The sequence below is a fragment of the Cavia porcellus genome, unplaced genomic scaffold (assembly GCF_034190915.1).
Source record: "Cavia porcellus strain 051 isolate PalLab524CR breed Dunkin Hartley unplaced genomic scaffold, mCavPor4.1 scaffold_10, whole genome shotgun sequence".
Taxonomy (NCBI): domain Eukaryota; kingdom Metazoa; phylum Chordata; class Mammalia; order Rodentia; family Caviidae; genus Cavia; species Cavia porcellus.
In genome coordinates this window covers 71,542,862-71,566,434 of record NW_026947493.1, presented here as the reverse complement: position 1 = coordinate 71,566,434, position 23,573 = coordinate 71,542,862, and the positions used below count along the sequence as shown (strand labels likewise).

The 23,573-nt window shown below is 35.6% G+C and overlaps 1 protein-coding gene across 5 annotated transcripts in view; it reads left to right on the top strand.

Moving 5' to 3' along the window:
- The window catches only part of Stk3 (serine/threonine kinase 3), a 318,102-nt gene that overhangs the window by 93,997 nt on the left and 200,532 nt on the right, over nt 1-23,573 (top strand). For all 5 annotated transcript variants that reach the window (XM_063257610.1, XM_063257611.1, XM_063257615.1 and 2 more), the window contains 2 exons: nt 15,011-15,175; nt 15,646-15,813. In XM_063257610.1, coding sequence (XP_063113680.1) covers nt 15,011-15,175; nt 15,646-15,813 — 333 coding nt within the window. The remainder of the gene's footprint in view (nt 1-15,010; nt 15,176-15,645; nt 15,814-23,573) is intronic.

Here is a 23,573-nt window from a genome sequence, read left to right as displayed (position 1 = left end):
GGGGCCGAGGAGCCTTTCTTGTTGCTGCCTTTTCCCATATTCCCTGTTCCTTATATATGTAAGCTTACATAGGAGGCCCAGCTTCCCTCCCTGTCAGCCATAGCCTGATTGAATTGCGCTGGCTAGGTGTTCCCCCCCACCGCAGCGCACCAGGGAGTTACGTACTAGGCAGCCCACGCGGGGGTCGCCCCTCCGGGCCACCGTCAGGCTCTGGGATCTGGGTTGGGCCAGCCTACCCAGTCCGCCAGCAGTGTCACGTAGGCTCGGCACTTTTCACCAATCCCGCCCGAGAGGGGGATGTGTGGCTGGAGTCGCCACCGCGCCCTGCTCTTACAAGACTGCCCGAGCCCAGAAAGTCCTCTGCTGGAGTCAAACTGTGGTAGAGTGTCAGTTTCTCTCACTCACCTCACCACAAGTCAGTGCACACCTCCCTGCCCGTCCTGTTTTCGACTCCGTTCGCAGATTGCCGTTCTCAGAGCTTCCGCGCGTCTCTGTCCTTGCAGAGCCGATGTAGAGGCAGCCAGCCGCCGCGTGGTGGGGAAACCCAAATCGCGGCTTACAATGGCGCTGGGTCCAGCCTCCACACTGAGGCTTTTCTGTTCCTGGTTTAGCACCAGGACTGCATTCCAAGTTGGTTTCTCTCAGCCCAGTTCGTTCCTGAGTCAGCAGAGCATATGTCTACCTGCTTATGTCCCCTTACTCCGCACCCTTCCTGACTTCTGAACCAAGCCTTTCAGAGAGCCTCTGTAGCATCTGTTATCTGTCCACCATGTTCTCCCGGAAGTCAGTTTTACATCTTCTTAACCCAGCTTTGGTAATTTGTATGTGTCTAAGAATCTGTGCATTTTTTCTGTGTTATCAAACTTATGAGAGTAAAGGTTTTCAAAGTAGATACTGATAATTTTCTGTAATTCCACAGGTTCTGTAGTGATTTTGCCTTTTTCATTCCTTATTGCATGAATTTGAGATTTTTCTTTCCTTTCTAAAATAAGGTTAGCTAGGGGCTTCTCAATTTTATTTAGTCTTTTAAAGAACCAACTGTTTGGTTCATTAATTCTTTGTATTGTTTTCTTAGTCTCTATTACATTAATTTCTGCTCTGACCTTTAAAATTTCCTCCCTTCTTTTGGTTTTGGGCTTGGCTTGCTCTTCTTTTTCTAGATGTTTGATGTGTAGCATCAATTTGATTATTTGTGTTTTTTCTGTTTTCCTGATGTGTGAATTCACCACAATAAATTTTCCTCTGAGGTCTGCTTTCATTGCATCCCACAGGCTCTGGTAAGTTATATTTGGGGTTTTTGTTTGCTTGTAGATATTGTTTAATTTCTTCTATGACCTGTTGATTGTTCAGGACTGTCTAATTTCTATGTTTTTATGGAGTTTTTATAGTTTCTTTGGTCACTAATTTCCAGTTTCTTGGCAATATGATTAGATAATGTACATTGGATAATTTGATTTTTTTGCATTTATTTAAGCATAGTCTGTGGGCTAGTATGTGGTCTATTTTAGAAAAAATCCCATGTGCAGCTGAGACGAATGTATATTCTGATGTCGTTGTGTAGAACACTCTGCAGAAATCTACTAAGTGTTTGTTCACAAGTTTGAATCAGTTCTGTTATCTTTGCTGATTTTTGTCTTGTTGATCTGTCTGTGTCCATGTGGTGTTAAGGTCTCCTGTTGTAATTGTGTTACTGTTTTTATTTCAATTAATATTTGTTTTATATAGCTGAGGCCTCTATTTGATGCATAAATATTTAAGATTGTTATCTCTTTCTCCTGAATTTTTCTCCTAAATGGTATGTAGTGACCTTCTTTATCTCTTTTGATTATTCTTGGTTTGAAGTTCACATTGTTTGCAAACCGAATAGCTATCCCCTGCTTTTTTGGAAGATTCCTGTTGCTTGATGTATTGTTTTTCATTCTTTGACTTTCAGTCTTTGAATTTCCTTTTGGGTTAAAAGGGTTTCTTGTATACAGCATATGTTGATTGTTGGTTCTTGATCCATTCTGCTAGTCTGTTTCTTTTAATTGATGAAATGAGACCATTTACATTCATGGTGATAACTGATATATATTGGCTTAGTTTTGTCATGTTATCTTTCTACTGTTGGTTCTGTAACTTTTCCCTCTGCTTAATTGTTTGCCTTGCTTAGTGGTTTTTTTTCTTTTGGTGTTCTTGAAGTTGTAGTTATTTTTATGTCTGTGTAGAATATCTTTCAGTATTCTTTGCAGGGTTGGTTTGGTGGTCATAAAGTTCCTCAGCTTTTCTTTGTCATGGAAGTATCTTATTTCTCCAACAATTTTGAAGGACAGTGTTTCAAGATACATCATTCTGGGTTGGAAGTTGTTATCCTTTAGAATCTGAAATACTTCATTCCATGCGCTTCTTGACTTGATTGTGTTGAGAAGTCTTCTGTGTTTTCTTATGGACTTTCTTTTATAGATGATTTGTTTCTTTTCTGTAACAGCTTTTAATATTCTGTTCTTATCTTGAATTTCTGGAATTTTGATTATTATATGTCTAGATATAGATTTATTTTGGTTATGGCTAATTGGAGTTCTTTATGCTTCACTTACCTGAATGTCAGTTTCCTTTCCCATGTTTGGGAAATTTTCAGCTGTTACTTCTGTACATAGTCTTTTGATATCATTTGTGTTGTTGCTGCCTTTTTCATTGACACATAGGAATCTTATATTGTTTTTCTTCACATTATTTTGTAACTGTTGAATTGTTATTTCCTGATTTCTTTTTTTTTTAAGGATCTTTCCTTTGCTGTTCACTGGCTGCAGTCTTGTCTTTGAGGTCTGAAAGTCTGTTTTCACATTTATTGAGGTGGTTTTGCCACCTTTCAATGGAGTTTTTCATTTCCTGGATATCTCTTTGAATCTGTTTCATGCATTGTAGTTTTTTTTAATACTGTTTATTTGAGGTTTCCATCTTTTTGCAGTGCTCCTCAATTTTTTAAACTGTGTCTTCTTTACATGTGTTCAACGTTTCTTTTATTATGATTATTTCTTCTTTTACCTGGGAGATTATGTCTGATCTGAGTTCCTTTACAGCTTCATGGAGTTGTTTCTTTACTTCAGTTACTATCATTTCAGATTTTTTTTTTTGTCTTTTTGAGACAGGGTCTTGTTATGCAGTTCAGGCTGGCCTTGAACTCACTTTGTAGCTCAGGCTGGTCTCGAACTTGCAACGACCCTCCTGCCTCAGCCTCCCGAGTGCTGGGATTATAGGCGTGAGCCACCACGCCTGGCTCATTTCAGATGTTTCAGGTATATGGCTTACATTTTCTTCAACGTCCATGTCTCCTAGACTTGTTTGGGTTGGGTTCGAGTCTTGAGATTGCATTTTGCTCTTTCATTTTGTCATTTTTCTGTATTCCCCTGGAGAAGGTGAATGCAAGGTTTCAATTGTTTGCTAGATGGAAGATATATGTTACTAGTACTGGGAGTTTCCGCAGTTGAATGGAGATCTTTAAGTGTAGCCTTACCAGGCCCATAGTGGTACTCGAAAATCCTCAAATGTGGGGAGTCCGCTGCCCAGGCCGTGCACACCTCAGCTGGTACTGTGAAGCTCCCCAGCTGCTTGAGGTTGGTGGGCGGGACTCCTTCAGCTTCTCAGTGGTGTACCAAGGTTGAACAGCTAGAAGGAGTACACTGTGGAGACCTTCAGGTCATGCCATTTGGCACATCAAAGCTTTCCTGCTGCTTAGGCTCACTGAGCAGGTCCTTACCAGGTTCCCAGTTAGGTGTTGAGGTTTTATGGCTGGATGAGGTTCATCGTGCAGGTCTTCAACTCATGCCACTGAGTGTTGGTGGTTCCTCAGCCACTTGGGGTCACTGGGTTAGGGTTAGGTGCCAAGGTTGCACGGCTGGATGGGGTTCGCTGTGCAGGCCTTCAGCTTGGTGTCTGGAGTTTTCTTTTTCTGAAGGATTTATATGAACTCTTTGCCATCTAAATTATTTTATACACTAAGCACTTTACTGTCCTTTTGACTGTTTTCTCTTAGCCTACTGTTTTGTTTAGATAAAGGTAATACATTTTCATAATTCTTTTTGTCTTTTGTGATTACGAAGTACTCTTCCTGTCTCATGACTTGAAATGTACTTTGATTTTATGTTTTACTGAAATATTTTTAAGTGTTTAAGACATTGATAAACGTATTTGTACTTGTAGTATTAAATAGCATTTGTTTTCAAGAAAAATTTTATGAAGCCAACCATGTGTACTCAGGGTTACTTTTTAGGTCAGGCTAGTGAGCTAACTTGGAGTATTTAGTATGGGTATACTTGTTTTCTTTGGTTGACATACCATTTTTAGTAATTTAAATTTGAATTTTGAGTTGGGGCAGCCCTTCTATTGAGGGATGATAGACTTACTGCTTGTGTTATGGTTGTTGTTAAGGCTTGACTGGCAACTATTCTCATTAAACATTTAATTAACTGATGGTCAGATATTTTGATTAGTACCCTTAGATAAGCTTTGAAATTTCATATATATATATATGTAAATATATATATATATATTTTTTAACATTTTGAGAAAAATTCATACAGTCATGTTTGTGACATCTGGCAGTGATGTGACAGAACAAATATTGACTAAGTGAAACTTGTGAACTATGCCTTTAGTGTTCACAGAGTGTACATTTGCTCTGAATTCATTGCCTCATCTATAAAAAATATTAAATTTCTGCTTATTTGAGTAGTTGTAAAATTGCATAAAATATTCTTACAAACTCTTGTCAGAAAGACACACATCAGATTTACTTAAGGATCTAAATTGGCTTTATTTGTAATTCTAGAATTGGGCAACCTTTATTCTATAAAATACAGTAAGTATTATAATGAGTAGATAAAGATGGTTAGTATTGTAGCTAGAGAAAGGCTGGAATAACAGAAACAAAACAAAAAGTAAGTTATTTCAAGACAACTTGCCTTGTAAAGCAGGAACAGAGAAACAGTAATAGAGAAATAACTGATTTGTTAACATGAAATTACTTTTTTGATAAGAATTAAAACAGCTTCATTATCATGTCATTTGAAACTGATCTGTTTAAGAAACTTTGCTCTTACTATTGTCTTGGTTTCTGAGATCAGGTAATAATTTAATTTCAGTTTGATGACTTGGAGATTTATCATGAATGACTATTGTGGATTTTATTTCTGTCTACAGTGACTAGTAGAGGAGCTCGGTCTAAAATAATGGCTTCCTATAATTTTTAATTGATACTATAAAATAAAAACTTAAGGGTAACATTATGGCTGCTTTTGAGAAAATATTCTGTTTATTGTTTAAAATGATTTTATTGAGAAATAGAAACTTTCCATAATTGAAAAGGCTTAAAGTACAGATACACTTTAGGCCCTTAATATTCTAGTGGGTTGTTAAAATAACAGTAAGCCAAAAATAAATTTAAATAAAGCCCATTTTACATTCTAGAATGAATGATGGTTGCTTGTATTATTCAGAGGTGAATATGGGGCAAATAAGAAGATTCTAACTCCCTGAAGTATTGGGGAAGGAGTTTACTGCCAGCAAGAGAAAGGCATAATGAAAATTTGTTTCAGGTGTGCCCACTCCAGTTTTAACACTTTACAGCTAAAGGCTATGTCTTCAGGTATGCCTGTAAGCTTTGTGAAGATTAGGACTATCATTTTCTTTCATCCATGTATACCTAGCATCTTCAACACTTATCGGTGTAGGAGAGCTCAGTCAAGTAGGTGTGTGTTGAATGAAGAAAAAGATTTTCACATGAATATATTTTATTTACATATTATAGCATCATGAAGTTGAACATTTCAAATCATGTAGCAAAGCTAGAAAGTTCACAAATCAGTCTAAGATCTCTGGTAAATCTTCCATTAGCCTTGCTTTGGTTTTGACCAGTGAGTTTGTAGCATTGAAATCAGACAGAACTTAAGACCATGAAGTGTAGTGAGTCTTTTTAATTTTGATCTTTCTGTAGTATACTTTTGAATATAGGATACAGGAAATGAAATAACAAATCAGAGTTAATGGAGGAGTAGGGACTTATTTATTGGTTGTAAATAGTATAGTCTTTAGAAGATAGCCACTGAAGTCTAGTGAATTAAAAAGATTTTCACTGAAGTACTTAAACATGATACAGTTATATAACCCTATACAGCTTTTGTAACACCTTCAGCTGTTGTTAATCTTTGTACAGTTAGTAGGGGTGGGAGAAGAGGAGAAATCCCAGGTACACATGACAGTACTATCATCTTGCAGAGCTTCTGCAGGATTTTACTGTGTGGTTATATACAATACTCCTGTCTCCCAATCTCAGACCTTGGCTGTGAAACATTAATTTAGAAAGATTACGAATACCAGAAGAGGGTGTCTCCTTTCTTTTACCAGCAAAAGTCCATATCCATTCATTTATTGTTTATTGAGTGCTGACTGTGCCAAGCATATTTCAGTGGACCAAAGAAAGATCGCTGCTCTTAAGGGATGATGCTGTCCAATAGAAATGTAAGACGAGTCACATATAATTTAAAATTTTGTAATTAGCCTTATTTAGAATTAGACCCTCATTTAATTATTAATTTTAATAACTCATTTAACATAAACATATACCAATATTATATAATATGAAACAACATACAATTATAATATATTAAACACTACCAATATATTTAGTATTAATATATTAATGCATAATATCAATATAATATTTAAGAGAATTAGTATATAAACTATTAGTAAGATAGTTTATGTTTCATTTTTATAGTAAGACCTGGTATTTAGTGTATGTTTTATCTTTGTGGCGTATTTCACATGCTTAGGAACTGTGTGTAGTTAGTACCTATTGTATTAAGCATGCAGCTTTAGAGTGTAGTGCTTACTTTCTGTGGACTCTCAGATCAGACCATTATCACATCTGGTAGAAAATAAGTTCCTAGAAGTACCATCTGTTTCAAATAATCCAGGCCCTTAATCATGACTGGTAAAGCCTTGCATGATCTAGTCCTTGCCTGTCTCTCAGATTTCATCTAGTCTTAGTTCCTTGTTGGTTCACTAAACTTTAACTTTCTTTCTTCATCACAAATGTGATTTTTCTTGAATCAAGGTGTTTTCCCCACCTCACTTATATTTTTATTGTGGTAAAATACACATCGTGAAATTTAGCATCTTAACTGTTTTTAAGTAGTCAGATCAGTGATGCTAAATCCCTTCATAATTTTGGCTAACCATCACCACTAATTCTTCTCATATTGTAAAACTAAAACTTGATACCCATTAAATACTAACTCTCCATTTTATCACTCTCTGCTTCTAGCTCCTGACAACTAACATTCTACTTTGTTTCTGTGATTTTGACTATTCTGTCTCATATATGCAAAATCATATGATGTTTGGTGTTTATAACTAGCTTATTTCTCTTAGTGTAGGATTCTCTTCCATTTCCTTCCAGTATGCCCACCAGGTGCCCAAAGTAATAGTGTCATTCCATCTAGTGCTGGAAGCTCCAACACTGTGTCCTGAAGTATGCCTTTTTAAATTTATAGGGCAGTTATTTCATGTATTTTGTTGTAGTGCTGTAAAGCAAACACAGTTGCATACCTTATTTTACTTACTCATTCGTCTGTTTGTGGACATGTAGATTGCTTCAGCTTTTTAGCTATTATGAATAATGTTGACTGTAAATATAAGTATGAAAATATACATTGCTTTTGGTATTTACTGAGAAGTGGAATTGCTCTATTCAAAGGTAATTCCATGATAATTTTTTTTTTTGAATTGCTATACTGTTTTCCACAATGGTTGTATAATACTAACTTATTATCAACAGTGCAGAGGGTATCTGGTTTCTTCACATTTTTTAGCACTTAATTTTTAAAAAAAATAATAGTCATACTAATGAAAATGAAGTGATATCTCATTGTGATTTTGATTTTAATTTTCTTAATGTTTAGTTATTGAGGATCTTTTTATGTGCTTACTGGCCAATTGTATATGGAGAAATCTGTTCAGATTCTTTGCCTATTATTTTGAATCAGATTTTTCTTTTTTGTAATTGTTGAGTTTTTGTAGTTCTCTATATATTTTGGACATGTGTCTCTAATTAAATATATAAAGTGCAGATATTTTATGCATTGTGTGGATTGAGTTTTTAGATTGTTGAGGTGGTCTTTTGATGCTCAAATTCAAAAAATTTTCATGAAACCCAATTTGTTTGATTTTTCTTTTGTTGCCTCTGCCTGTTTGATCATGTCCAAAAAAATCATTGCTGAATCCAGTGTTGTGAAGTGTTTGCCTTTTTCTTAGAATTATATAGTTTTAGGTCTTATATTTAGGTGTCTAATCACTTTTGAGTTAATTTTTGTCTGTGTTGTTAAGTAAGGGTCTAATTATGCTTTAGCATACAGATATCCAATTTGACCACTATCATTTTCATTTGTTGAAAAGCCTGCTCTTTCCCTATGTGACAATTAAGCTTGATTTTTTTGTGAGCTGTCTAGGGGATTAGTAAAGGACACTTCTGGCTATCTCAGTAGCTCAAGGAGGTATGACCTTTATTATCCATCTGGTTCCTGACCCCTTTGTTTCTGGAACTGTTTCCCTGGTTGCTTCTTGGATGCTGTAAATTAAAAAGCTTTGCTCTGCCATTCCCTTTTGCTGTGTTGTTTTTTTCTTAGAGTCAGATTATGGGCAGAATTTTCTGAAACCGTGAGCCAGATAAACCTCTTCTTTAAGTCATGGGCACCAGGTGTTTGTCCCAGCAGTGGCAAAGCTGACAGGAATTTGATACCAAGAAGTGGGGTGGTTGTTATGACTATACCGACCATGTGAGTCAAAAGTCTTTGGAACTGATTTGCTGGTGGAATTTGGAAAAGTTTGGAGATACAGGCTGTAAAAACCTGAGAATATGGTAATCAGTGACGAGTGCTTAGTCAGAGCTCAGAAGACAAAAATACTGATGAAAATGTACACAGTAAAAGATAGGCTCATGACGTTTTAGATGGTGGTTCTTAGACACTTGGGCTAGAGCTCGATCTAGTATATTCTGGCAAAATTTTGTTTGCATTTTCCCTATATTTTGAGATTTTGTGGAAGACAGAGTTTAAGGGCTATGGACCAATTGATCTTGCAGAAGAAATTTCATGGCAGGGCAACATTTATGCTGTGTCATGAGTACTGTTGGTTGCTTTGAGCAAGATTTATATTGAGTATTAGAAACAGTACAACAGAAAAATTTTCAAAATTCAAATTTTGGTCCTCAAAGATCCACATGTATAGTTGGAACTAAAGAAGGTTTGGTTGCCTAATAGATTAGTGCCATTCAAAAGACCAAGTACTTTGAACTGGGGCAAGAAGAAAGATACTTTGATGGCATGTTAGGAATCAGCAAGGTGCTGTCTCACAGGCTTATGGGAGCAAAAGTATAAACCTTTCATTAGAGGAGAGAGGTCCTAAGCCTCTTATTCAAGAAGGGGACTGCTTAGAAAATGAACTCCTTTTGATTTATTTTATGATGCTTAGCCATTCAGGCAGTTGTAATCCCCTATAGCTATGGTCCAAAGGAACTTGACTACTTCTTATAGTTGGGATACTCCATGGCATCATACATATGATACTGGTTTTATTGGCATGCAGAAGATAAGGAGGTGTGGCATCTGGGAGGATTCTACCCAGATTACAAAAGAAGGCCTAAAATGCCCAAAAAATATGTCTCTTAAGAACTAAGTGCATGTGGTTGTAGAAATGAAGCCAAAGACGCAGTAGAGACCTAGGAAGTTAGAGATGCCAGGAACATGTCTACTAAGAAAAGCTGCAGGCTGTGAGTGGAACCACTTTAAGATAGAGGTTGTGTGTGCTGCAACTCATAGGGACATATGGATGAGACTGGCCAAGACCCTGGGAATTCACATCTTGCCACCGTGTCCCCTTTATGCCACACACTGGGCTTAATTTTTTTTTTTTTTTTTGCTGGGTTTTATTCTTGGTTTGATCCAATTCTTTATAATTCCCAGAATCTTCCCTTTTTGGAAACTCCCCTGAGCCATTGTACCTTGGGATTTTGTAATTTGTTTTTGGATTCACAGGCATTCGTACCAAGGAATTTGTCTTGGGTTTCAGAAGAGACCTTGACTTGGATTTGAGAACAATGTGGCAACTGTTGTGACTTTGGAGAAGGGATTATTAATTTTTCATTGTATGCAAGCTAGTTATATCATTTTAGGCAGAATTATTAACTTGTTATTTGGAGATTAAGAGCTATGTTTGTGTGTCAAGTTGACAAGGGATAGAATGTGGCACTTAAGTTGAATTGTTGGTTTGAGTGACTTTTTGACTCTCCTAGGAGATTAGTGAAGTACCCTTTTGTGTGTGTCTGAATGAGTCATGAAGGCACAATCATGGGTATTTGTCTGTTTACTGGGCCCTCTTCTCTAGTGCTGTTCCCTTGCTCTGCTTTCTGGCCTTAGTGAACTAAGAAGCTTTATTACATCATGCTTTTTGTCATAATGTGTCTGCCTTGGAAATACCTGATTATAGACGGAATCCTCTGAAACCATAAGTGAAATAAATTACTTCTCCTTTAAGCTGCAGGTACCACATACTTATTTCAGCAATGGAAAAACACCAGGATACCCTATTAAGTGATACTGTTGGTGAAAATCATGTGACTGTGTATATAATGGTTATTTCAGGGGGTCTTGTTCTGATAGATATGGCCTTTTTAATGCTAATACCATACTGCTTTGATGTATATTGCTTTGTAGTAGTAAGTTTTGAAGTCCGGAAGTACAGGTTTTATAGTTCTTATATTTCAAGATTGTTTTGGCTATTGAGGGTCTCTGATGATTCCACATGCATTTTAATATTCTTTTTAAATTTTTTATTTTTATTTTAAAAAGAATGAAGCAAGACAAGATAATAAAATGAACTAAACTAATATGAGAATGACCTTTGAGTTTCAAAAAACAAGACAGTAGGTTTGCAGGACAGTAGGTTCATAGTTTTTTTTGGTACCGAGGATCAAACTCATGACCTTGCACTTTCCACAGAGCTATATACCCAGCTAAACAAGACAGTAGAAAATCAACAATAGTTACTGTATTGCACATTGTTATCCTCCTAATAGTTGATCAGCCCACGAGATACAGACATGCAAAGTTAATCAAACAATATAAGCCCTAAGTTGTTTCTTTACTTCAGTTGCTATCATTTTAGAAATCTCAGGCTTCCAATTTGTTCTATGTCTATGTTTCCCAAACTTGTTTTGGGTGAGATATAGGCATGCATAATTAATCAAACAATGTAAGTACTAAGTTGTTTCTGTATTTCAATTGCAATCATTTCATAAACTCCAGGTGTGTAACTTCCAACTTCCTTTGTGTCTATGTCTCCTGAACTTGCTCTGGGTGGGGCTCACGGTGGTAGGGCATGGCTTCGCCAGGCCTGCAGCTGCTGGCTCACTTGGGGCATGGCTTCTTTTCTGTACCTCTGGTTGCTGGCTTAGAGTTGGGAGGAGGGTGGACAACTAGGTGTGGGTGGCTTCCTCTCTGGGGCTGCAGAGGTGGTTTACTAGGGTTGGCATCTTCTCTAGGCCTACTGCAGGGCTCACCAGGGTGTGGGGCTTCCTGTCCTTGGGCTGCAGCTGCCAGCCTGATTTTCTTTTTGCTGCATTCTTGGATTATCTCTCTCTATGGCTTTCAAGTCTTACTTTAGATCCTTTCTGGGTCCAGGGAATCCACTTCCCTCCTTTTTCTCTTCCTCATGTTGCTATAGTCCAGTGTCTGGATACCGAATCTTGGCGAGGCTCTTTCTCTGCTGCTCACCATTCCATCTTTCTGGAAGTCCTGCTTTTTAAAATTTGTATAATAAATATCATTAAAGTTGTGATAGGCATTGTATTGAATCTGTAGATTGCTTTGGGTTGTTGACAGTAAGCCTTCTTAACCATGAGCATGATATATATTCTTTCTTTTTTTTTCTTTCTTTCAAAACTAGGGCCACACTGAACTATATTCTGTGCTTTTTTTGAGACTAGGTTTGCTTAGTTACTGAGTTGCCAAGTCTGAGCTTGAAAATGTGATCCTCTTGCCTCAGCGTCCTATGAGCCTGAGATTACAGTTGTGTGCCACAGTGTCTGGCTTAATAATGTTTTGTAGTTCTTATTGTCATGCTTTCACTTTTTTGGGTCATTTTTAGGTGTTTTAGATTTTTGATGCTTTTGTAAATGGAATTGTTTCTGTAATTTCCTTTTCATTATTTATGTATATATAGAAAAGCAACTGATTTTGTGTGTTGAATTTGTATCCTTCTACTTTTTAAAATTTATTAGTTCTGGTAGTTTTCTTTACTCAGTTTTCTACATATGTGATCAGATCTGCATATAGAGATAACTTTTTTTCTAATTTGTCTTTTCTTTTTCTTGCTTAATTGCTTTGGCTAGAATTATCCAGTTCTATGTTGAATAGAAATACAAAAAGCAGGCTACCTTTCCTTGTTTCTAATCTTAGAAGTTTTCAAGCTTTTATCATTAGGTATACCATATGAGCTATGGATTTTCTTGTGTGACTTTCGTATATGTTGAGATAGTATAGTTTCTGTCTATCCTTATATTGTTTTGTGGTTTTAGTATGAAGGGTGTTAAGTTTAATCAGATGGTTTTTCTGCTATCAGTGGAGATGACCATGTGGTTACTTTTCCTTCACGTGGTATATTTCATTGTGTAAAGACAATGTGTTACATTTGTGTAAATCTGCACATACTGAGCCATTCTTAACGCAGGAATCAATTTTATTTGGTAGAGTCTTTTGAGTATCCTACTATATTGGGTTTTCCAGTATTTCTTGAATATTATAGCCTGAGTGTTCATAAAGTATATTGGTCTATAGTTTTGTTTTTGTTTTTTGGGTAGTGTCTTTGGTTTTAGTATGCAGGTAATATCTCATAGGATGAATTTTAGAATCTTTCCTTCAGTTTTTTGGAAAAGATTTGAGAAGTTGAGTTAAAATGGTTTTATCTTTTTATTCCCCTCAGTTGATGTTATGGTTTGTATGTGAAATATCCCCGCAAATTATCATATGTGGAAGGTGATTGATTCATAAGAACTACTTATAGTTAAACTTACCAGTGGATTCATTGCTTGATAAGTAGCTGAATGTGAACTTAGGAGTTGGGCCTGTTTGGAGGTGATTATAACTGGAGGCCTGATCTAGTAGGGTGTACATATTCTTGTCTCTGTCGTCTCCCTTCTGTCTTTGTTTCCTGACCATGTGTGTTGAATACCTTTTCTTCTATCATGTCTCTTTGGTGTCCTGTTTCTGTCTGTGAGCCGGGTAATCATGGACTAAAACCATAAGGCAAAGTAAATGTCTCTTTTAAGTTGCATATGTAAGGTATTTTGTCCCAGCAACCAGAAAGTAACTAAGACAGTGTGCAGTGGTGTGTTCCCAGATAATCAGTTACATGAGTGGCTCTTTCATATCATTGAGACGTCATTAAACATGCCTTCTTTGATGGGAACTAAGAGTTTTCTCAGGAGGAGGGGTTGGGGGAGGAAAAAGAAAAGAAAAGAAAACAAGTCTTAGCAAACTTCCTTGGATATCTAAAGTAGCATTTTAGTTATTTTGGTTTTTAAATTTTTTTATTTTTATTTTTTAAAGTTATTCTCAATTTAGGTGTTAGCCTCATAGCAGATGCCACTGAAGTCTTGTGTTAGCTTGTTTTCTAGCAAGCTGTGCCTTCTCTTACATATAAAATAATAAACTCCATGAGCGCAGTTCTCATCATTTGAGATTTTTATATTGTTTCCATTACATAGGCATGGTTGATTAAGTTATTGGACATTGGTGATTGGGAAATAGGGCTGAAATTTCCAATGTCTAAGAACATGGTGGTTTACTTTGACAACCAGTCTCCATTCTGAAGCTACATAGGTCTCACTGAGAATCACTTTGTTAGTATAACTTAAGATACAAGGGTAATTAAGTCTCCAAGGATTTTAGGAGTGCTTTTGATAGGAACCTGGTAAGCAGTCTAATTAAGCTTTATTATTTTAAAACTGCACTGTATAGGATTGTTGTAAGGATAAATGAGATTACACATGCAAAGTCCTTAGCAGCTCTTGGTACAAATAGCAGTGGCTCTACTGCTACAACATAAATGTTTTCTTTTCCTACCTGTTTTTCTTAACCTCCTCATCACTTGTCTCGTTTCCTTCCTTTGACCATTTTTCCTTGTGTTTGTCTGTGTAATACTTCTCCGACAGTTTTGTTTTTGAGTTTTTAGTATTATATCATATTTGGGTCAGATGCCGAGGAGTTGAGTGATTAGGGATGACTTGGCTGAAAGCAAGTGGTGTTAGTGTGAGTGCTGCATGCAGAAGACTTGTGACAAGCCACCCTCTCTTACTGTCTTTCCTTCATATGGTGAAGTTATTTGTTTTGATTTTTCTCAAGGATGGTAGGCATCAGAGGGAACAGTGTTTGAATTTGGTTTTTTGGACAAATAGTTGCAATAGTGTTACCCAAGGGTTAAGTATTAAGATAATAAATAATGATTTCTTATGGTCATGATGATTCTTGAGCTATATCCTTTGCTTTATGGATGACACTGATGATTTAAAAGAAAAGATTTAATCACCATTTCATCAGTAATGTGGGTAATAACAACAAAGAATATTATAGCAAGGAGATTTTCTTATTTACTCGTTAGCCTTTTCTTGGTTTAATGACATGAGAAAGAGGTACTTGTTGCTGTAAGTGATGGTGCATGCCTGAAATCCTAGCTACTTGGGAGGTTGAGGCAGGAAGATTGCAAGTTTGAGGCTGGTCAGAGCAACTTAAGTGTAAATTCCTGTGTCAAAAGTGATGTACCTCAGGGATAGATTGCTTGTGGGTGAAGTCCTGGGTTCAGTCCCAGGTTCTCAAAAAAAAAAAAAAAAAAAAAAAAAGTATTGTACTTTTTACTTGTGTTCTCTGGTAAGAATTTATGTGACATATTTCAATAATTTTTAAAAAATGTTCCTTTCCAGTTAACAGAAGATGAAATTGCAACCATTCTAAAATCTACATTGAAAGGATTAGAATATTTACACTTCATGAGAAAAATACATAGAGATATAAAAGCTGGAAATATTCTCCTCAATACGGAAGGACATGCAAAATTGGCAGATTTTGGAGTGGCTGGTCAGTTAACAGTAAGTTGACTGATAATTTTGGCTTATTTGTTCAAGCTCCATTGTGACTAAACTTTGACAATATTTTTGGGGCATAGAAAGAAATGTGTAACTTCCTTGTTCTTTTGAAGGAGCCATAATTGATCCAAATTTAAATATTCATTTTATTTGTAATTTAAGGGACATTGAATATATATCTTGTCAGAATGCTTAAATACTATAAACAGGAAGCCATCTTAGTACGCTGGTTTTGTAGCTTTTATATTTATAATACTATCTTTAATTAAATAGAGTTGCTACTTGTGGATGTTTAGTTATTTCAAACTTTTAATTCCTAAATAATACTGTGTTGAAGTTCTAGAAAAATAGTCCATTTCAATAGAATCTGTGATATCTGAGGTTTTAAAACATGTAATTTAAAAAATATGTTTGACATATAGATTTTCTTGTATTCTTATAGTAATGTTTGTGTCTGTATAATGTTATTGCAGGATACAATGGCAAAACGCAATACTGTGATAGGAACTCCATTTTGGATGGCTCCTGAGGTAATTCAAGAAATAGGTTATAACTGTGTGGCTGACATCTGGTCACTTGGCATTACTTCTATAGAAATGGCTGAAGGAAAACCTCCTTATGCTGATATACATCCGATGAGGGTAAGAAAACTGCAGTTTGCTAAAAATGTTGACTGTGTGTTACACTTTTGTAATATTTATAAAAGTAAATTTAATTCATCTCAATTTAGATTCTATACAAAAAGTAGTAAAATTACCTGTCAAAGGTTAGTGACTATCGGTTTTTCTTATCCTTGCCTTCGTATGTGTAAGACCTAAAGAACTGAAAACTCTGGTCGTTTCCACAATCACTTTTCCCCCAGAAGAATACAACTGTATGTGCACGTTAGTGGAAGAATTGGTAAATCAGTTTTCTCTTTCTTACTTACTCTGTATTTTCTACCTTTCTGTGATTTTCTTTATTTCTTTAATCTTTTTTATTTGAGGACAATATTTTTTAAAAATCCTGATTTGTAATATTGCTAGCTTCCTTCAAGGAAGTTAGGTGTATTTGGTTTGTCCTTAATGAAGAAATAGTTCCTTTGAATACCAACCATTCTATGCTTCAATGAACTCCTTTTCTAGGAATATTTTTGAATTTGAAATATATGTCTTCATATTCAAGTCTAATTTTCTATGCTTTAGGGTTTGTAATGGTATAGTTCTTAGATTTGTTAGTACAGTATATGAATCTCAATTTCTCATAAATTCTTTTATCTTTGTATACTTACTGCCCTCTAGTGGTGGAAATTATCTTCGGGGTATAGGAATGAAGGAGAAAGGAAAGAGGAAAGAATTGATTTGTAGAAGATCATAGGATGACTGGAAACATGTGTGAAGTAGTAGTTGTGATATTTTAGAATATTGTGAACAGGAATAAATTGAAATTATGCCGGATACTACACTGCTATCATACGTTAACTTTCAATAATACAGGTAGCACTACACTGTACTTAAAATACTTAAAAATCTGTGTGCCATACAGCAACATGTTACATACCCAATTCTTTGAACAGTACATTTCTATATAAATATGTACTGTTTTCCTTGTACATATTAATTCCTTTTCCTGAAGTGCAAAATTTAAAAATTCATTGATTATTTGAAAACAATATGAAAAATTGCAAGATGAGCATACAAATTCCTGAACCACAACTCTTATTTATTCTATGATTATTAGTTATCTGTGGTATTTTTTTAAATGAAATTTGTAGGGTGACTCCCAAATGAGGTATGTTTTCACTGAAAGAAGTAAAGCTTACTAAATCATTCAAATCTTGCTAAGTTCCAGAGCTGGGATGTAATTTAGATCTTATTACAGTCTTGTTTCCTTCTTGTGTAAATCTCAGTTTTTCAAACAAATAATTCATATATCAGATAGGAAATAATTGTAAAATGTGGCCTCTGCAGGGATCTTAAAATATTACTTGAGAAGTCATACATACAAAATAATAAAAGGTACCTGGAGACGATGTTTCTGTTTTATTCATATACTGTGTATATTTCAAACGTCCTAGTATTTTAGGTCCATTTTTTTCCCTATCACATTCACTTTAAATTTTAATAAAATTTCAAGTCACAAGTTAGATTTTTATATAGAGCCTCCTTAAGAGCCACCCTCCCAAATAGAGCATGCTTTTTTTTTTGTTAAAATTGGGATATAGGTCATTCTTTTTTTTTCTTATTTTTTTCGGTGTTGCCAGACAACGTCCTGCTGTGTAGCTCAGGCTGGCTTTGAACTCACAGTAATTTTTCTGCCTCAGCCTCCCCAGTGCTGAGATTACAAGTGTGTGTCATCATGACTGGCTAATAGAGGTCATTCTTGATTTTCTGATTCTGTGGATATTTTATAAAATACTGCCTTATGAATTTCAAACACAGTATAGTTTTAAGTTTCTATTCAAATATTGTCATTATTTAGTTTTCTTTCTGTTTGTGAACTATTTTAAAAATTAGGGTATAGAACTGTAAGTGTTGGTAAGCAGTCAAGATCATGTAGCAGATACAGATTTTCCAAAATTTGAATGTTCACTTGACAGCTTGAATTTTATAATTGACAAGTACTGAGGTTTCTTTCTTTTTTTTTTTTTTTCCTTAAAACGACAAGTTCCACTTGGCTCATTTTTGAGAAAATGTCAGTCACACAGACAAGGGATGAACATGTGCTTATAAATTTATATCCAGCTATTAAGATTAAAATTAATAACTAATGGCAAATGAAAGTATATCTGGTCCTTAAGCTTGCTATACTTTTCTTGGAGAAACATAGCATTTTAATAATGTGAAATAAATACTCTCCTAAATACAGGGTAGAGATATGGAGGAGGTCCTTCCTTTATAATGTGCAATAAAACAATATTGTAACTTTTCCATTGCAAATCACATGTGCCTTTTGGAAGATTTGTTGCAGGCATTTAACATGTAGATGAAGGGATGGGAATGGCACAGAGATCAAGTATTTTCATTTAGTGTAGGATAGAATAAATCTGAAATTAAGGTGTTGGCAGTGCTGTATTCAGAGGCTTCAAAGAGCTTATTCTGCTATTTTACAATCTTAAGATTGCTACTGACAATCCTAAGATTTTCCTTGAGGTGTAATTGTACCGCTTCAGTCTCTGCCTATGTTTTCACATTGAATTATTCTCTGAGTACTTGTGTCTTTTTCATCTGTCTCAAATTTCTCTCAGCTTTTCTTTTATGAGTACAGTGTCACTGGATTTAAGATCCATTCCAGTAACCCTATTTTCAAGATCCTTAATTATATTTGCAAATATTATTTTCATTTCTTCTAAGAAAGGATACAGTTAGAACTCTATAGATTAGGACAGTGATGGTGAACCTTTTAGAGCTTTTCATTGGTAAGAAACATCTGGCTGTGGCATGTGTGGCATAGGTTTGCCATCACTGGATAAGGATTAGGATGTATCTTTTTGAGGAGCCATTGTTCAACCCTCTGCATCTCCTATAATCTGTTCTCCTGTATTTCAATTATATATAAAATTTGAGATTAATGACTAATTAAGATTAGTGACCAATATATGACATAAAATTTAGCATTATAGTTTTTAGGCATGTACTTCATTGGTATTAAGCACATTTGCATTGTCTTGTAACTATCTCTAGTGTTAATTATCAGAAATGTTTTAATCACTTCAAACTGACATTGTACTTGTTAGACAATAGCTCTTCATATCCTCTTGTTCCAATACTTGGTAACCACTATTTACTTTCTGTCTTTATGAGTTGGACTATTCTAATGCCCTTTTAAGAGAGGATTTATACACTACTGTAAATATTTTGTGTGTGACTTGTTGGAAAATTAGTTTTCCAACTAATTCATGCTTCAATCCGTTTCCAACCATTTCATGGTCCAATCGTGTAATATTTATAAGAAGTTTCTTCCATTTAAAGAGTGAATAATAGTTCATTATATATGTATACCATAATTTGATTATACTTGGGTTTCTTTTACCTTTGGGCTACTGTGAAGATAGTATAATACTTGTTTATTTTGTGTTTTTTTTTCTTTGCTTGTAACCCTTGTAGTGGGTGTAAAGTGCTTATCTTACTGTGAGTTTGAGTTGCATTTCCTAGATGACTTCTGATGTTGAGCATGTTTTCGTGTGCTTATTGATCACTTGTGCAGTCTTCTTTTTGAGAATCGTCTACTAAGGGCTGTCATCCCAGGTGTCCCTTGCCTGCCATTTCCCATGCTGGGTTTCAAATTTAGAACTTGTGCATGGTGGTGAATACTCTACCACTGAACTACTTATATCGCTGGCCTCTGCCATTTTAAAAATCAGATTGATTTTTGTTATTGTTGAGTTTCTGGTCTCATTCTTATTAGTTTCTCTCTAATACTTGTCTCTTTTCTCATTGTTGGCATAAATCTTCTGGACTTAGACTTTTATACCTCTTTCGTTGTCTTTGTAGTTGTCCTTTCTGTCATTTTTCTGCATACCCAATTGTAATACTAACTCCCTTTAGATTTCTTCCTCTGTAATCAGTTCAGTGAAAGTTCCCTGAATCAGAATAGTTTTTACTCTCAGAAGATAAGTCATTATGTAAATGACTTAACTACCAAATAGGGGATTCTTTAATCATTAATGAGTGCTTTACTTTATATGGCAGTTGCTTTCTGAAGAAATTGTGTAATTATATAATATGTGTAAATCAGCACTTTAAATAATTTGAATTTTTAATAACTTTTAAAATGAATCCTTTACGAATGAAAATATTGCTCTTGAAACTTATCTGCCATGTGGGACATTCTTATGTTATCAGGTATTTATTAATATTAAAATTAATATTAAATTTACTAATATTAAAATTTTCAATACTCACAAAAAAATGGAAGAAATTCATATTCTCATGTGAAGGTAGAGAATCTGGCCTTGAGATCAATTGGAGAGTACTGTTTATCTTCTTTCTTACATTGGTTGTTTTGTATTAGAAACACTAAATGTCATCGAGGTGCATTTTGAGGACAGGTAATCTGGAATTGTCCTCTTTATTGTTTACTTCCTTTCCTCTGTCCTTTATTTTCTTCTGTAAATATTTAGTGCATATTTATCATGTTCCAGTAGGGCTTTGAAGTAATGTGAAACAGAGCAGACATAGTCCCTGTAATATTAGAACTTCAGCTTAAATTATTTAACATTCTAATGCTATAATTATTTAGCTTACCATTTGTTGCAAGACAAAGGGATAGATAAATGTTGTTTGCAAGACTGTTATACATTGTAACCACTTTTATGGATCATATGGCTATTAATAAAATTATTATTATTACAGTGTTGTTCCCCCTTATCTGAGGTTTCACTTTGTATATGCAGTTGCAGTTACCCATGGTCAGCCACCACCACCCAAAAATAATAAAAGTAAAATTCCAGAAAGAAATAATTTATAAGGTTTAAATCATGCCCTATTTTGAATAGTATGATGAAATTTCACACAGTTCTGTGAATCTTCTCCTTGTCCAGCATATCCATGCTGTTTGTGTTACCTTTTAGTCAGTTGGTAGCTGTCTTGGTCTTCAGATTGTGAGGTACTGTATCATAGTGCTTGTGTTCAGGTAGCCCTTACATGGTAGTCTACCTCTGTATCACAACACCTACATCATTCATTTCACTTCTCCTAACATAGGTTTTATATCATCTTGTATGAGCACAAAAAGCGTGAGTTTATACAATAAGATACTTTGAAAGGAAGATCACACTCACATGATTTTTGTTGTATATTGTTGTCAATGTTCATTTTATTTTTTAATTTTTTAAAGTGCTTAGATAAACGTGGTCACAGGTATGTGTATAGGAAATAACGTAGTATATATATAAGGAGTGGAATTATTCATGGTTTCAGGCATCCACTGGGAGTAAAGTGGGGACGACTGTATACACATCCTCATCTTCCTTTATTGTCCTTTTCTTCCCGCAGCCACTTTGCTTTTCCTGTGTCCTCCGTTTCCCTCCCTCTGCCTTCAACTTCCTTTCCATGTACTTTAATTTTAACTCAGATTGTTCCCTTCTTCCATGTTCCCTGGTTATTTTAGGTAGTACTGTGTTTCTGTTAATGATATTTTCAGATCAGAGGCAGTTCGTGATCTAGATGAATAGGATAAATTTGATCTTTGGAGAATTTTAGTACTATTTTCAGAAAAGATGATTTTTCACTCCATTTCAAAGATAGAGCCAGGCTTATTACAGTGACAGTTTTAACATGTATCTGTCCAGATTCTTCAAGAGATTAACAAACAAGAAAAAAGCATAAACAGACTGCAGCTTCTTTTGATTGAGATTGTGGGGGTGACCACCAAAGGCTTACACAGGAAAGAGGAATTCCCACTCTTAATCTGCAGTCAAACTTTGCGTTGCTATTGCCAAGTACTCTGTAAACATGATTAGTTTGATAACTATTGAGAAAGCAATCATCATTTTCCTACTGACAAAAAATTACATGAATATGAATTGTAGTTTTAGAACATGTTTACATTAAGTGTTGCTTAGAGTAAGGATTATTGAGAATTATGTATAATCCATTTTTAAAAAGATTTCAATGTAGGATAGTGACAAATGCAGTATTTCTCTTAACTTTGTGTGGAGTAGTTCAAGGGAAACAGCTTACACTGATAACTGAAAGTTGGCATTCATAGTTCATGTTTTCAAAACCATTTACGTATTTTTGTGAGTCCATGTTTGCCATGCATAATGATCCCATTGATCATGGGGAATTTGTACCCGTATATAATAGATCCTAATTCCTTTCTGTCCCATTCCTTCTTCTTTCTTCACTCCTTCTTCCCCTCCTTATTTACAAAAGCTCTGTTTCCATTTTTTCTTTCAGTTCTTTCTTTTATTAACCCCTCCCATTTATTCTCCTTCCCATTTAAACAAGTTCTTCCTACTTTGAAATATCTATCCTGTTTTGCTACTTAGTTACACCCTGAATTTCTCACATAAGAGGAACAATGGGAAATTTAAACTTGTGTATCTTGATTGATTTCACTTAAGATTGTGGTCTCAAGATATGCCCATTTACCTAAAAAAATGTTTCATTTTATATAAACACCACATTTCTTTATTTGTTCATCTGTTAGTGTGCTTGTAATTGTTTCCAAGATTTACCTATTATAAATTATGCTGCTATAAATATGGGTATGCATGTATCAGTATAATATGATATCCTTGACTTTTTCAGGAAAGATTCTAGAAAGCGAATAGCTGGGTCAAATGGAAACTCTAGTTTTAGTTTTTTGAGGAATCTCTGTACTGATTTTCACAGCAGCTGCACAGTAGTTGTACCAATTTACATACCTACCAACAATGGAGTAAGGCTCCTTTTCCCCCTCAGCCTCTCCAGCATTTTAATGCTTGATTTTTTGATGATAAATACTCTTCCTACAGTGAGATGGAATCTTGGTGTTGTTTTAATTTGCACTTCTCAATTGATCAGTGATGTTGAACATTTTTCTATGTTATTGGCTGTTTGTACTTTATCGTCTGAGAAGTGTGTTTTAATTGGGGGAGTGTCGGGGTCGCTCCCGGCCGGCAGGAAAGACACACGACAAAGTCTGGCGGTGTGCAACCTTGCCTTTATTTGTCTCCGCGTGGGCCCCGCGAGGCCTCCTCTCTGCCACCAGCCCTTTCTCGCCGGTGGACTTTTTCTATCTCTCTCTGTGCTTTCTCTGTGCTTCCTTGTGGCGGGAGAGGCATTCACTATTATAGGGTGACAGTGGCCAATCAGTTCAAAGCGCGCGATGCGGGCTGATTGGTTAACATCAGTTGTTGCTAGGCAGACTATCTTACAGAGCGGGTTGTTTAAGTCGCCAGCGCAATCAGGGGGCAGGAAGCAGGCGCCAACTTGACTCACTCGATGGGAGGGGCAATCTAGCTCAGGCTCCGCTCCCACCCACAGGCCCTACGTCCGCCAAGTAAGGCGACCGGTGTTGGCCGCGGCTCCCAACAGGGGAGGATCTAACTTTTTGAGTTCTTTATGTATTCTAGATATTATTCCTCTTAGGAGTAGCTGGCAAATTTTTTCCCAATGTGTAAGTCAGATCTTCACTTGTTTGGTGGTTTCCTTCACTGTGCAGAAATTTTTAAATTTGATGTGATCCTGTTTGTTGATTCTTTGTAATATTTCCGACGCAACTGGGGTTTTGTTCATAAAATCATTCCTTACATCTGTCTTTAAGAGTTTTTGCTTATTCTGTCTTCTAGAAGATTAAGTGTTTTTGTTTCAATATTTAGCTCTTTGATCCATTTTTATTTTAGTTTAGTGCATGGTAGGAGATACAAGTCTAGGTTTAATCTTTGGCATGTAGAAAGCCAATTTTCAGCACTGTGCTCTTTTTTCCAGTGAGG